This window comes from Alosa sapidissima, chromosome 13 (genome assembly GCF_018492685.1).
Source record: "Alosa sapidissima isolate fAloSap1 chromosome 13, fAloSap1.pri, whole genome shotgun sequence".
Classification (NCBI taxonomy): domain Eukaryota; kingdom Metazoa; phylum Chordata; class Actinopteri; order Clupeiformes; family Clupeidae; genus Alosa; species Alosa sapidissima.
The window spans coordinates 666,805-683,510 of NC_055969.1; the positions used below are offsets into that span (position 1 = coordinate 666,805).

General features: G+C 40.1%; 1 protein-coding gene across 4 annotated transcripts in view; it reads right to left on the minus strand.

Moving 5' to 3' along the window:
- Window positions 1-16,706, minus strand: part of LOC121679631 (transcription factor TFIIIB component B'' homolog) — a 198,423-nt gene that overhangs the window by 149,048 nt on the left and 32,669 nt on the right. For all 4 annotated transcript variants that reach the window (XM_042058534.1, XM_042058535.1, XM_042058533.1 and 1 more), the window contains exons 4-8: window positions 10,593-10,708; window positions 10,394-10,459; window positions 7,965-8,135; window positions 6,684-6,817; window positions 18-112 (exon numbers count right to left, since the gene is read on the minus strand). In XM_042058534.1, the coding sequence (XP_041914468.1) occupies window positions 18-112; window positions 6,684-6,817; window positions 7,965-8,135; window positions 10,394-10,459; window positions 10,593-10,708 (582 nt within the window). The remainder of the gene's footprint in view (window positions 1-17; window positions 113-6,683; window positions 6,818-7,964; window positions 8,136-10,393; window positions 10,460-10,592; window positions 10,709-16,706) is intronic.

The window sequence follows — 16,706 nt, forward strand, 5'->3', positions numbered from 1 at the left end:
AAAATATGAGATCATACCTTAATCTCAGAGCGAGCTCTGTGTGGAAACATTGAGCCAATCATTGAAAAGTCTGTGCCTACCATACTAATGGCCAGGAAGAACATATCGGTCTCTGGAAAATACATACAAAAAAAAAGCACACATCATGTCATCATAATGTATACAGCTGAAAGTAAAGCCAGTAATAAAACAATAACACCACATTACATTGATTGCTCTTAATCATGGTGACGAAATCTCTTTACAGTTAAGCGGGGACCTCACTTCAACCGCCACTAATGTGTAGCACCCACCCAATGGGTGATGCATTGCAACCATTTTGCACGAGAAAGCTAACCACAAACCGGTTTGGGGTAGCCTGGTCCTTCCAGACTCTCGTACATTTCATAATGAGGCCACTTTCCATTGCCAAGCGTTAACTTCCTTGAAGGCGAGTACTCTGTTGAAGTTTGAAACTATTGGATCTGTCCAGAGCCACTCTGGATCTGCCATAATCAATCGCTAATGTTTGGTCATGACGTATGTCTGGCTCAAACTAGCGCACAACCTCAACGTCATCGTTCTCAGCTACTCCCTCTGTTCGCTGATTGGACCTGCAGATTTTTGCAGGAGAAAACCCGCGAATATACCGCAGACCCAGACGACGTACTGAAGGGAAATGAAAATTGAGCGGAAGTACGTAGGAGGGTGGAGCCAGGCTAAGTTTGGGGTGGAGAGAGAGGGAATCATTCAGCCAATTACACTGAGGGATGATTAGGTGGCCAGATGGAATAAAATGATTCCATGATTTAAGACATCAGACACCCTTTTCTTTCTAACACATTTATTTTAATGTGGACTTATAATAAAAGTATTTAAATCAGTAATATGTACATGTATACAGATTTCTCAGTCAACACATCATACATCTGCATTTCCAGCTCAAATCCCATGTCAACTTGGGAGAGTTGGAAATCTATTTATTACAATCTTAAAAATACATCAAGATCAACCTGACACTGTAAAGGTTAGGAAAGTTACTTGGGAGAGGAGAAATGTCAATATTGCAAATACTACATTAAGGTCTGTCTGGAGTAATCACTGCTTGTACGTTTGCGGGCAAAACAAAAAAAATGATGTGCTACATATGCTATCATTTACGACAAACTCAGAAACAAACATGGCTGCAAGCAGCAATGAGAGGGACCAAGCAGTGTCCAGAGTTACCATGGCAAGTTTCGCATATTAAAAGTCTAATAATTTAATGCTTTTCTGAAGCTGTCTGAAGAAAATCTTAAAGATTAACCCTTACAAGCTTTCTAATTTCGTTAAAACTTTAACGATGACCAATCGTCTTATATCTCAGCTGTCCAATGACTGATTTTATTTCTGAAATCTTCCCCATAATGCTGACAACAGAGGCTTCAATTTGATGATTGGTTAAGAGGTTTATGGCGCGAATTTTTTTGGATACTTGAAGATGAGTTGTGAAAAATAATGTCACTTCAGTCGCTTTATTTGATGTAGACAGCTGCGGATGCCGTCTGTACACCTTGGGAGATTACATCGACTGATACCCATACAGCTGGATAAACTGAGGTAAGATATATTTTAAATCGGTTGTAGTTATGGTTAATCTTAATTTATAGTCCTAAAATCATGTTATTTGACAGTAATATGCTTTTCATTAGCGTCATCATTATGGCATAACGGGGCTCACGTTAGTGTACCGGCATGAAAACTTTAGCTAGCTGCATTACTCTGAACGGTTTGTAATATTCTCGTTTGCTTTTGATGTCAGTTTTCATTTAACAATTAAATTACATTTTGGATATACATTTGGAGAGGATTTCAAAGACTGTTCATTACTATATCAACATTACTACATGTATTTTACATCATTTCATAGAACTAATCCTTCTGATTACAATGATATGTATATCCCATTGATGGTATGTAATATACTCAAGAAATAAGGTTTTTTGTGTGAGGAGGTCATTCAGCACAAAAAATGGAATGTTCGGCACGGGCACGAAAGGGTTAAACGGACAAAATGATGAACACCTGTGAAAATGTTTGGCAGCCGGTTCGATTGGGGTCAAAGATATTTTAGTTTAACAAGCTGAAGCATATCAGGAATCGCCAATGGAAAGACTAAAAGTTAAAATAAATATTTGTGCTACCTACACAACAGGATAATACATGGATTTAAAGGAAAGATCCGGTGTAAAAACAACCTATTAATGGATGATAGCTAGGGTTAGCAAAATTATGTTAAACGGAGGAGTTTTGAGCTAAATCTTTGTTTGCATTAGCACACTTCTCGCTGTGCAGATCTGGCTGAACACGCCCACTGATTTGACGCTACTGGAACACAAAAGGGTTACACTTTACTTGACAGTATCGACATAAGAGTGACATGACACTGTCATGAACATGTCATAAACAAGTGACATTCGGTTTTTGTCATAACAAGTTAGGGTTAGGTTTAGGTTTAGAGTTATGGTTAGGATTAGGTTTCATGTGTCATGACAATGTCATGTGTTCATGACAGTCACTGCATGAAAAGTGGGATTTCCGTCAGTATTCGGCACTGTAGATTGTCGTGGAAGTTCAGTTTAATGGCTGTTCGCAGCAGTTTGCAGGCAATGCCGAAAACTGCCATGAATTGTCCGAAATTGACGTGGGCCTTGCTTGGCAGTCGTCCGCCCATGACCCCCCTCCTCCTAATTCTAGGGGAGGCTTTAACATGTAAATGAAAATGCTGTGAGCTATACAAATACAAATCAGGGTAGCAGGGGGAGTGAACTGTGCATGCTGGCATGACTGTGGCCTTTGGTCTTGCTTAAACAGTGGATGTGTTAACCACACAACTCCCAGTAATACGCTCAACAGGCAGAAATGATGCTGGGTATGACATGTCTGTTCCCTGCAAGCTCCAATAATGTAACCTGACTTAAAACAGTCGATAGAGTTTAGATTCAGATTTTCCCTTCGCACCAACACAATGAGAATTTCAGAGGCAAATAAATGATTGTCTTTATCACCGTCTTCATTCAACAAAAATATATGCAAAACTGCATATATTTTTGTTGAATGAAAACATACATACATACACACACACACACACACACACACACACACACACACATATTGGCTATTTCCCTGGTAGTAGACTATTTACACAGTCCAAAACATTCTCAGTCTATACGCCACAGCAGGGTCACTTCAATAGTCCAAAGTCCAACCGTTACGCCCCCACACCAGCAGGGGAGACACTTCCTCTAGTGAGCAGTGGTTGTACTATGGTCACGCTTCCACCAGAACAGCTGATAGGATAAACAACAGTCAGTGTGCGGCAGCAAATTCAGAGAGGAGCATCTCCAAGCCTCGCCTTCCCACAGGCTGCAGCGAGCTATACTTGGATTTAGCAGAACAGAAAGGCTAGCCTACAGTTTCATTAGGCTACTACTTCACGTTACTTGGATGCATGTGGATGTGAATCATAAACAACGCGCCCGCGATCGTCGGCGCTCATTCCTTCTAGAAGAGTGGACCTTTAAACAAGCACTTCCCTTTTTGCTTGGAAGAATGGAGAGCGTTGGATCTAGTGCCAGATGAGTGGTTACTTGGAGAATGGACATCTGCTGTCAGGAAATCAAAGCCGCGGTAGCCAGCCGTAGCCTAGCAGGGTTCACTCGGAGACACATAGGCGCTACCGGAGCAATGGTAAGATTTAAAGAATACTATGCTTTCATTCTGCTGTAGGCTATAAGGAAATAGATAGGCTACGTTGATAGATACCGATCTTAACTGTACATTTTGTTTTCACAGACTAACTTTGCCTCTTAATGGGGTTGTGACCACCTCTTTGCTCGGAGCTGTCTGCAAGTCATTGGAGCAATTAGGTAAACTCCAGGTTGCTGTCCATAGAGGCCGGTTGGCTGCTCTGGAGTCGAAAAACTGTGCGGGAGAGACAAACTTTAAGAAGAGAAGACGGGTGCACAATCCCAAGCTTGTGGTAAGAATATGTTCGATGACTGCTGGTTAAGCTAAAAGTAGCCTACCCTAGCCTAAAACCAAAGCTAAGAGTAGCCTAGTAGCCTTGCAAAAGAACAAGTGAGCAGAACCAGCTTTATTAAAGTGTATTTTTTTGTCTCGTCATTTACAGGAAGCATGCCGTCTTCACAACTCCGAGACAAATTGCAGGCGCTACGAACCGGAGCAAGGGTAAGATTTAAATATGCTTTCATTCTGCGGTATAAGGAAATAGATACGTATACCATAAGATAGATACCGATCATAACTGTACATTTTGTTTTCACAGACTAATCTTGCCTCATAATGAGGCGGTGACCTCCTATTTGCTCGGAGCAATATCTGCAAGTCCAGATTTACACGATGTTGATAAAGACTATAGGTCCTATATTTTGGAACTATAGGTCCTATATTTTGGTAAATCAGTGATATTTCCAATTGCACATTTATATAAATAAAATGCATTTTAGGATATTTAAGACTAGGCCTACAACCTAAAATAAAAATTTTGTTTCAATGATTAAGCTAGTGCTATTCATGGGTTTCATCAGATTCCTTTCCACAGGTGTATTAGTCAAGCACCATGCAGTCTGCATTCATAATCTAGGTTCTTGATTGTATACACCTGTGGAAAGAGACCTGATGACACCCATGAATATAGAAACAAAATGCCAACATGTCTAAACATAAAAGAACATGGAGCAGAAAGACTGATAAAATATAGACAAATAGTGAAGTACCAAGAATATTTAAGAAAGGAAAGTGAAAGAAATCATTGTTCAACTGCATATTTTTGCAGAAGCATTAGTTAGGAAGACTGAGGGCCCTCTCTTACACTCAGTGCATTGAGGAACCAGTCGCGACACAATTGTTTTTCTAGTTTTAGGTCAGCGCATTTTATCATTATTCCGCCAGACCTTGCACACCCACGGGTGTATCGATGAAAAAAACAGGTGTGGTCAGGCATATGATCAGAAATTGCTATTTTGACGCCACAGAAAATTATAACACCACTGACCAAGGAATGTGATCTAAAGTTAAATGGGCATTATTTCGTTATTTTGATGGTGCACTGTCAGGAGTCTAACAGCCTGGTAAGACCTAAGCCAGTGTTTCTTGAACTGGGGGTCGGGACCCCCAGGGGGGTTGACAAAAATTTGGGAGGGGTCGCGAAATTATTTGCAGAAGGTTTTCAGACCAACATGTTTAAAAACTGGGATATTCAGTAGTCCTAGATGTAGGGTTACAATTCACAGTGTTTCCATAATGTTCCTCCGAATGTGGATGCTTTGTTTACGCAAACTCAAATCTCTATTTGCGCCTATTGCAACGATAACTTCAAAGATTCTGTGCGTAAGCTTACCAGTGATGCAGCCTTTTCTTGCCACAGAACTGCCAGTTATACATTGGATGAGTGCTAGTTATTCTTTGGAAAACAATAAATCAGATTATCAAAGGCTTGGTTTTGATGTTGACATAGCATACCGTTTCTGCCTCTGCCTCCAATGCCAGTCTTGCAACATTTTCCAAAATGAAACCAACTTTCATTGGCTGGAGAGAAGGGGGTCTCGAGGCTTGGCCAATGTTTTTTGGGGGTCACCAGTCAAAACGTTTAAGAACCACTGACCTAAGCAACAAGTCCCTGTCTTACATTTAAAAAACAAAAACTGAACTGCGGATTTGCTTAACTACTTGGGCTGTCTGACCGAGTGGGTCAGAGTTTAGGCTGGCTATGGACGAGGCAAACTGGTGTCGCCTGGTTTCAAGCATTCCAACAATAGTTCCATACATACTTTCACATTTGTGTGAGTACCTAGTAGGGGTAATTGTTGATTTAAAGAGTAAAAAAAAGTGTAAGCCTTCAGCAGATCCCTTCTGCAGAAATGTGTTTGCTCATCCGTATGGTGGTACTGTGCCAGTAGGCCTACTTCCTTTTAGGGAATGGGAGATGGCACTCATTGTTTTTCTTCTGATTGGTTATGGCATACCTGCTGACATTTAGCTTTTAAAAAACGAGTTTTGGGTTGCCAGGTTTTATGACAACAGGATTGAAATTGAAAGTGAGTCATTGTGTTGGCTATATGTAGGGTGCATATCATACCCAATTTGGCAACCTGGGAAATGTCAGACTAGCAGCATTATGAGCAACATTTGTGACTTATGTCATTTTTATCAACACAAAATACTGGCAGTCTGATGTAATAGTCACTACCGAAACACTACCGTCACTACCGAACATGTGCCGTCACAACCGAAACATGGGATGTTTTGTTAAAAAAAAGAGTATATCTAATCATCTGACAAGATAACATGGTGGTGTTTGGTTAAATATATATTTATAGTAATACATCCTTACCATGTTGTTAGTCGCTTTGGTTAAAAAGCGTCAGCCAAATGTAATGTAATGTAATGTAATGTAACATCCTTAAATTTGAAAACGGTATGATCAACTTTAGGCGTTTTACAAAGAAATATTGTTTTTAAAATGCAATTAATCTCATAAATTACCTTTATTTTTGGTTTCAAAATGGATTTATTTTGACGTGTCTACATGCCCTATGCTATAAAGGCTATAAACCATTTTGTTGCTAATGCAAACTTTTAGCTTTAGCTAAAATGCCTCCATTTAATGTAATTTTGCTAAAATGTTGGTTAAATCCACTCACCTTGACTTGACCAGGGCTTAGTGTAGCTGCCCTTACGAAAACTGGAGTATGTAGTTGTTGAGCCACGCTCAAATATAGGGTCTCGGTCCTCAGAAAGGTTTGGTCCCTTGTTACGAAGTACTTCTACTGTCAAACTACAAGGAGACAGAGGAGTCAGACAGTAATCAAGGTCAGGACTTCCAAATTAGCCGATTTTTGTGTTTTGCTTTCAAATCATACCCTCATGAATTTAATTGTTGCAACATCTACATTTGAACATCTGACCCACAAGTAGGGGTGCACTGAATCCAAGATTCGGTTTGGGATGGCTCTATGATGGGATTCAGATTCTGCTGAATTTCGATTGGCTGTGTTGGGCAAATGCTTGTTTGGCTCTAAGGCTCAGTCTGAACAGTATTAAAATACACTACTAGTAAGTTTTGATTCCAAACACGTCAAAAGTTAAAAGCCAAAATGCATTTTGCTAATTGCAGTGACCCCTAGAGGTCAAAGGTCACCAAATTTCTTGAGTGTCCTCCTAATGGGGTCATGAGTCCAAAGTTTGGTTATGATACATGAAAGGGTTGTTGAGATACGAGCTCACTTCCTGTTTGTCGGCTTTGCCACCCATTTTGATTGGCGGCTACGGGCGAATGGTTTTACATATGGCTACAAAAAGCACCACATTTGTTAGGCTTGTACTGAAGATAAAATGTATGACCTTTTGTGTTTTGATTAAATACAATATGCCAGCCAAATCAATTATGTTGGTGTCACAAGATGGCCTGTGTCGGTCTAAAGACCTCCCACAGGATTACCAGACAGCACTAATAAGTTTAAATTTTAAACACATCAACAGCTAGAGGCCAAAATATATTTTTGCTAATTGCAGCACCCCCTAGAGGTCAATGGTCACCAAATGTCTTGAGTGACCTCCCCATGGGGTCATGAGTCCATGTACTAAATTTGGTTTTAATTAGGGCTGTCAAAATAACTTCTTAATTTCGATTCATTAATTTGAGAAGAAATAACTGATTAAATAAAAAAATAGCGCAGATTAATCGATTCCATATGACCCCGAACCGTTCTAGTCCTTAACCATTAGACTGTAAAATGAAGGAGAGAAGAAGAAAATGTGCTGCCTAGATCATTGACTGGAACATTTACTTTTAAAAAATGGCCTGATGATGTTGATAAAAATAAAGTGTTGATTAAAATAAAGTCTTCTGCCATGTAAACAGTAAAATGGATGTAAAACAAAATAAAAAGTGGAGGCTTTGTGTGACTGAGGTAAATTCTGACCTCTCCTCATCGATGATCAGTGAACCATCCTCTGCTACCTTCACCTGGGGTACCAGCAGCGGTTCGTTGGGCTCAGATTCTGACAAATCTTCCTCATGGGTCTGTTCCTGTTCTTCCACATGATGTTGCGATTGAATCTGCTGTTCCAACTGTGCTGGTATCTCCTCTGAGCTGCATATAGAAAAGAGAAGTTTATTCAAACTTTCACAACAACACTTGATTAAACAAATGATTAAGTACATGAACCTGCAAACTAGTGACTTAACCCATTTGGTGACAAATCTCCGGCACTGCGGTTGTTATTGACGACAAAATACACCTCACAAAAAACTATGCTTTTCACAAGCCTGACCACAACATAGCCAATCAAAATTCAGAGTAGAAAGCTTTTCTTTGAGATTGGTTGATTCAATATTGATAACCATAAGCAACAAATCAAGGTATTCTCACAAGCTTAGAATGAGTCCTTTATATATATGTAGAGCGGGGAAGCCGATCTCAGTTTCTGTCATGTTGGCTGCCATATTGATACTGAGGTCAAAAACTGACATACTCCACTGCCTTATGTGTTTTTCACATTTAAGTAGCAGCGTTGCCAGAAGAATAAAACAACAAATCAGTAGCCTTAGCTTGTTTTAGTGGGCTACTGATGGTGGTTGCTAGTTCACGCTAACAAGGATTCTGTGAAATGGGAGATTGCAACATTAGCCTACATGAAAAGGCAAGGAAGACAAATCATGACAGCAGAAAACAAGGTTAAGAGCAAGAATTTGCAGTACGCGAATGACCATTCCATGCCTTGAAAGAAATGCATTTAACATGTATTGTAAATGTGATCACAAACTATTGATCTTTGCCTATGTGCAACATTAATGTTTCATGTGCCTTGCAGGGTTCATTGCTGTAGCCTTCATGGGTAGGGATGTCCCGATCCAGTTTGTTTTCAAAACTCCGGTCCGTGTTTTCCAGCGCACCGATGTAGGTAATCCATTCCAGGTTTATTTTCAGCTTTTCCCCCACACCTAGGCCTACAACTCTACACATCCAAAAGGGTAGAAGCTTCCAGTATAGGCGATCATAACTTTTTTTACCGTTTAGTCTGTTCATCGGCGCAGCCTACGACGATGTGAATTAGTGACAGCTGTTGTCGCGGTAAACTTAAGCTCCTGTCTCTAAATAGTGTAGATAGGCCTACGTGCTATGTTGCTTGATTTTCTGTAGCCTAATAAATGCAGCTTATCATTGATGAGCACAGGAGCAGGCTGACACCTGAGCATGTTGAAATGATCACCTTTGTGAATAGAAGAATAATCTCCCCATCATGCTCAGACTGCAGCCAGGGCAAACAGTAGAAATTGAAGGGAGTATGGCGATGGAGCAGTAAAATGTGAAGGATAGCAATACTGTAGAAGGCGTGACCGTTATTTAGGTTGTTATAGCCAATTCAGTGTGTGTGGGGTAATTTGACTATTTTCTACTCAGGTTTTGTGTGCGTTGCTATTATATATAATTTTAGATTGTTTACAATATTGTTTACACTGATGGCTTTTTTAAGCCTTGGTTTACATTCTTGAGCAGAGCACTGATGCCAATTCAGTTTGTGTGGTTAATTGACTATTTATTTTATACTCAGCTTTTCTGTGTGTTTTGCTTTTTTTATACAGTTTACAATATTGTTTGCACTGATGGCTTTTTAAGCCTTGGTTTACACTCTTCTTGTTCAAGAGCAGAGCACTGATGCCAATTCCGTTTGTGTGGTTAATTGACTATTTATTATTTTGTGTTTATTTAACCCTGTTAAGAATAAACAGGTCAGCTTCTCATTATCAACCACTGTGGATTATTCAAACTAACCTAATTAAGTTGGCTATAGTTGTTCTTAAGAGTAAAACCCTTTTCAACATGAGTATAACAACAAAATAAGTAAATATCTTTAATCTTTAATACATGCTTGGATCGACCGGTATCGGCCGATGCTAAAAGCTACAATATCGGTATCGGATTGGAAGTGCAAAAAGCTGGATCGGGACATCCCTATTCATGGGCACAGCTTGTTAGTTTGAATCGTTGATTGATGTTGATTGAGAGACAACGCACAGTTTACAGTCAATTGTAAAGATAGGTCATATCCTAATTGTATTTATTTTTGACTTGTTTGTATGTGTGTGATATGTTTATATTATTAATTGCTGCTGTAACACCATAATTATACTTTGGGAATGAATAAAGTAATCTGTCTGTCTATTGTATCCATCTATCTATCTATCTATCTATCTATCTATCTTCAAAATCAATAGTTTACAACTGAAATATTAATTCAGAACATCACTGTAAGAAAATGCATTTCTTTCGAAAAATAAAAACAACAATACATTAAACCTTATTCCCAACTTTTGAACAGTGTACCCATTTTACTTAATTTTACATACACTTCAGAAGGATCTGGTGAAGAAAGGGTGGTTTCATTGCTGTGCTGGTCCTTTTCCTGATATGATCTAAGAGAACACAAGATCAATAATACGTAAAAAAAAATAAAGGGCATGCCTGCTGATTAAAAATCATGAAAAACACATAAATCATTACATTTGTCCAGCTATTTATAATGAGTGGAAGAACAGTCAGTCATACTTCATTGGGTTGGTTTTTGGCAGATAGTAAATAAGTTCCCTCATGGTCATCTTGCTGTGGTCTTTCAGAGTCTCATATTGTATCCTTTTTGTTTTCTCCGTTAAGGTCTTCTGGCTCTAGAGGACACAAAATGGCATTTAGATTAGGGTATACAGAAATCCTGAAGTGAAATTCAATACCTTAATACCTGCTCAAAACACATTTAAAACCTCAACACCACAGAGATTTTCACGGGCGAAACCTTTCTTAGCCAAATTTAGTTACTTTAATATATTGGGGTGTGAAATTAATTGACTTTGAATTTCAGTTTTTACCCATCTGATCCTATTCAAACGGATTCAATCTTATTTGTATAGACCTCTGAAGTTCGCCTACAAAAAAGCTGTTTTGCCCATATACAGTTCCTATAAAAAGTCTTCAGCCCCATGCTAAAGTTGACTAAAAAGAGGAATAAAATCTAATCTTTTGGAAATGAATCTTAAAGGAGAATTCCGGTGTGATATTGACCTAAAGTGTGTTGAAACATGATACCGAGTGTGAACGTATGTCTCATAGCTCACCTCGGCTTGTCCCCTGCACTCAGAAATCTGCCGCTAGTTAGCCAATGCTACCAACAGTGTGTCTCGGGCATCGGCCTAGCCATGCAAATAAATCACTGTTTTACACCATTTACGAGGCTCAAAGTAGCTCCATACTTCAGGCCATCCTTAAAAATATTTTTGTTTGCAGTAACAGCCAAAAAAAATTAAAAATGGGTCGGTAGGTAGGTCAATATTTTTTTTTTTTCAAGATTCAAAGTAAAAAAAAAAAAGTACAATTTTGGTCATGGTGATTACGTAGGAATGAATTTACACAAATGTGCATATCGTGACGTAACTGACTGGGTCTTCAACCCGTGCCTTCAGGCGCACCATTGCAAACCTCATTCTGATGCAGGTTATATAGACCAGCCTTTCTCAAACTTCTTTGACCTGAGGCCCGGTCATGGCAGACTTTTGGGTCATAGGGCTCATCTACATGTACCCAGAAAGAAGGCTACAATAGCTCTTGGCCACGTTATATTGAAATTTGACTATACAATACTCAATGCTATACAGTGTATTATACAGTCTCTGCTCTGTTTCTAAGGAAGTTCCAAAAAACAACGTCGTTCTATTAAGTTTCGTTAAATAAATAAATAGCCTTCCAACAGGTTGAAGCGGAGCTTTGATACCAACGTTATCGATTAGTTTCAGTTTCTCTATATGGTATGAATGCTCATACCACCACTTAATTGTAGGGCTCCATGTTTAATGACATCGATAGCAGAAACGTTTGTTTTCTTTTTTCGTCGATCCGCGGTTTCTTGAGCCACGTTTGCATGTAGGCAATTTATATTCACAATACTTGGGCCTACTAAAAGAAATATTATTTTATTGCATTTGTATTGGTTGTTTAGAGTAAAAAAAACAAATCGGTCGGTATTAACGCAAGTTTACAACCGGCAAGTCGGTCGGACTAAAAGGGGAAAAAAATAAATATTTGGGTCGGTTCTAAATTGACAGGGTCGGTCGGGTTACGGCAAACGAAAATATTTTTAAGGATGGCCTCATTGGTAGACTTCCGAGGGCCTTGATATTTAAAACGAGACATGGAGAACTTTGAAAAAGCACTGGTAGATTATTTACAAGACGATTTATACAGACAGTACCTTAAGGAATTTTACCGTTCGACGCCATCACGATAAGTCAAGCGACAAGTACGAACGAACAAGTATGATAAGGGGTCAGATTCCAAAAATAATTCTGTGGAAATGCATGGATTCCAGTTGCTGCTACTGGAAGCAACTGAATCCATGCATTTCCACTGAAGGTACTGTCTGTATAAATCGTCTTGTAAATAAACTACCAGTGCTTTTTCAAAGTGCGAGTCCCCCAGAGTGCAGGGGACAAGCGGAGGTGAGCTATGAGACATACGTTCACACTCGGTATCATGTTTCAAGACACTTTAGGTCAAAATCACACCGGAATTATCCTTTAATCCTTAATTTAAAAAAATGAGGAAAAATCCAACCTTTAAGGACACCAATTTTCTTTGTGAATGAATAATGTATCGTAAATAAATAAATGTTGAAAATTGGTCAAAAAACGTTGGTGCGGAAGGATGATAAGTTTTGCTATGCAGTTACGGTTGAAATAATAGCCCATCCGCGCATCTCTAGTGTGTGTGTGCCTCTCTCTCTCGCTCAGAGGGGAGGGGGAGGCTGAGGGGTCGATCAAGCATGGATTCTAAACTCTGTGGTGGATAGGATCTACAATTAGGTGTTAATTAATATTACTACGCTAGGTCGAAGTACTCCCAAGTGCTATTGCGCCACACATTGTAGTTCTCCTGTTTATTCACTTGGAAAATCGTCACGTTTCATGTTGTGTGACCTTACACATTTTTATCAACTACTCGTGCAACTGTATTTAAGTAGGGAAAACGTGGATGTTTTTGATTACTGCCATCTTCCTCTCTCTATGGCTACGTCTGAGCCCGCTAGCATAGCAACATGCTAACACATTCGCGCTGCACACCAGAGCGTTTGAGTGCACGTACCGACACGGGAGAGGTATGACTCAACTCGTGAAAGTTAAGGTAAGAACATATATTACTACTGACTTCCCAACTATTTTTCTTACCTTCTTTTTTTGCTGTGGATGTTATTGAGCTTGTAGAAGTTTAGCTCTTGCGTTCTGAACATCCCGCTGCCATTGCCCGATGTCTGAGTCATATCACTCCATAATCGGTCTCCCTTTTAAATGCCTATTCCCCAAGTGGTAGGCTACAATGACTGGCCGTTTTAAAATATAACTAATATCGAAACAAAACAACCCAGGCAATCTTTTCTATGAGATGTTTAGGCCTCCTCCAATACCAGTGTTGGGGTCGTTACTAGGGCTGGGACAAGGCGTCGACGTAATCGATGACGTCGACGCAAAATATGCACGTCGATTCGTCAAGCATAACGTGTGCTGCTAAATATTTTTAATTTTACACCTTCAGTGTTTCCCATACGTTGACTAATCTGTGGCTGGGCGCCACGAAATCAAAACCGGCCACCACACATTGATGTTCTATGTTGTACTATTTAAATTAAAGATACTGGAAATGCAGAGAATGTAACCCAGCAGTCTAATATCACTGCTAATAGAGCAGATGAATGCATCGACCTCACAAAGGGAAATGTGAGTACAGAGCCTTGGCACAGGCAAGGTGCCAGACCAAAAAACAAAAAACGTAATACAAGAACTGTAATTACCTCAACACCAGTAAATTCAGATGTTAACTTCAGGCCTCGTATCAGAAATACAGACAGATCAGCAAACTACTACAGGGCTTGTGGTCCTAAGGGAAGCCCACAGCCCCTAACACTATGGAACAGATTTGATTTCACTATGGAACAGATTTCTCAGGGAACAGACCCAAAGCAGGCAGCAATCAAACCACAACAATAGAAAGATGGGCACAGACAAGAAGCAGTACTCGACACCTCTTCATCCCACAACCCTCGTTCTAGGCGACTCTGCTGTGAGACATATAAATGGGGAAAGGATGATTGTATGTTGTTTCCCAAATGCTTCAGTGTCTGACACAAAAAACAAGCTTGCAGAACTGGTGTCAAAATATGCAACTATCAAGCGCATCATTGTGCATGTTGGAGCAAATGACATCTACAGAGAACAGCTGTATGTCAAAGAAAATTTCAAGGAACTTTTCTCGGCTTGGAATACAAATTTTCATCAGTGGCCCACTCCCAGCAGAGGGAAGCTTTGTATTTTCCAGACTATTCAGTTTAAACACCTGGCTCACAAAAACATGCTTTTCAGTTGGGATGAATTTTATTGACAATTTTAACCTTTTTTGGAATCGCAGGGAATACTTCAGACCAAATAGCACAGAGCCGAGTTGGACTGGGGCCAAGATCTTAACCGAATACTATCACCTCTCTCTCCCCAACATTTTTTCTGCCAACCTTGAGCCGAGCCTCTGATAAGCACTCAGTGGCCATACAGACTGAACAAGCGGATGACATCAACAACTCAGCTAAACCAAAACACTCTGCACAGGCTGAAACAGAGATATGCCCAACCCCCCCTGCTGTGGGGTCCTCTGGTAACCACCCGCTAGCCTTCACTGAAATGCAGACCTTGGAGAAACAAACAACCAGCTCAACAATGCCCAGCCATGTCCACTGGACAAGATAAGATGGGTGCTGCTAAAAGGACTCAAAGTCAATCACTGGCGTCAAACTCCCTGGAATCTCAGCAAACAAATGGATGTGATGAGCATGAGGAGATAGCACCTATCAAAGCTGCTGAGAGGCTATCAGAAAGGAAGGGTCATGTTGTAACACCAGTACCAATACCCCTCCCCACCTCCGTCGACTCCTTGTCACCACAAAGACACAACATGGAATACACTACTGGAATACATGCTGAAAGCGGAGCGTCTGCAACAAACTTCCCAGAACCTAAGCAGGCAGATGGAGACTCTGGATCAATTTTCAACCCCAACCTCCTTGATTTCCCATCACCACCCACATCCAATCAAATTCCCCAGGGCACACAAACCCCCCTAATCTCCCATCACCATCCCCACCCAGTCATCCCACCACCCACTCAAACTCCACAGGATCCCCTGAATACCAATCACCATCCCCACCCAAGCACATGATGTTCCCTGCAAAAATGGAGAGACTGCTACCAGTAGCCATGCAGAGTTTTACTAGCCCAAGATCATTAGCACCAAAGAAGCGAAGGGCACCTCCACCCCCTCCCCGTTTAGAAGGATCTCTTAAGCAGCAGCAACCTCTTAGTTCATTTTCTCAGCCGGCATATAGCATGGAATGTGCAGTGGAAAATACAGATGGCAGCAGCAGGGAACAATTATATGATGACTGTATTGCATGATATTCTCAGGGTCCCTGCAATATAAATGGTACTGACAGTAGTTTTGAGAACATGCCGGGACCCAGTAAGCCCATGACATTCTCTATTCCTGTATTGACAAGAAATAGAACACAAATGCATCGAGCTTATAGGGTAAACCAGTCCAATCTCCTACCCGTACCACATCAACCTCAGATTTCCCCCATGGATCATATTTCCCCAACACTTACAGCAAAACTAGCACTCCTAAATATCAGATCTCTTTCAAGCAAATCATTCTTAATTTATGATCTAATTTGCACACACAACCTTGATTTTTTACTTTTAACTGAGACATGGTTAGATCAAGCAAACAGTGCTGCATTAAGTCTTCTCCTCAGATTTTATTACTGACAATTTACAGGCCTCCAAAACATTCAGCTAAAGTTTTTCTTGAAGAGCTAGGTGAACTGCTATCAGTTGTTTGCATGGAGTTTGACTGTCTTATTATATCAGGGGATCTAAACTTGCATTTGGATAATCCTGAAAACAATGATGCCAAGGAATTCATTGCACTAATCGATACATTCTCCCTAACACAGCATGTACAGGGGCCAACACACTCTCTCGGCCATACCCTCGGCCTTGTTATTACAAAGGGTCTCGATGTCTCTACAGCTGTTAAAGACCTGGCCTTATCTGATTATTTCTGCGTGTTCTTTGATGTGTCTATGTCCCCACACACTCAAAACACAGCTATGATGGTAAAAAGGAGAATCATAAATGATCAGACAAGTGCTCTCTTTGAGCAAGCACTTTCACTAAAGTCAAGTCAACTGTCAGACTCTGATTTGATCACTTTAATGCAAAAATGGCAAACATTATGGATGACATTGCTCCATTACAATTCAAGAAAGTTAAGGACAAACAGAAAGCACCAAGGAGGCAAAATCCAGCAGTTAAACTTCTAAAAAGAGAGTGTAGGAAGACTGAAAGAAAATGGCGTAAATACAAACTTCAGATCCACTATGAAATCCATAAAGAGATGCTCCGCACATATAACTCTGAAATATGCAAAGCAAGACAGTCTTTCTTTTCTAACATTATCAATAGAAGTTCAAATAACACTCGTATTCTATTTTCAACTGTTGATAAGTTAACAAATCCCCCCTCACAATTAGCGCCTGAACTTCTCTCAACTAATAAATGCAATGAGTTTTCA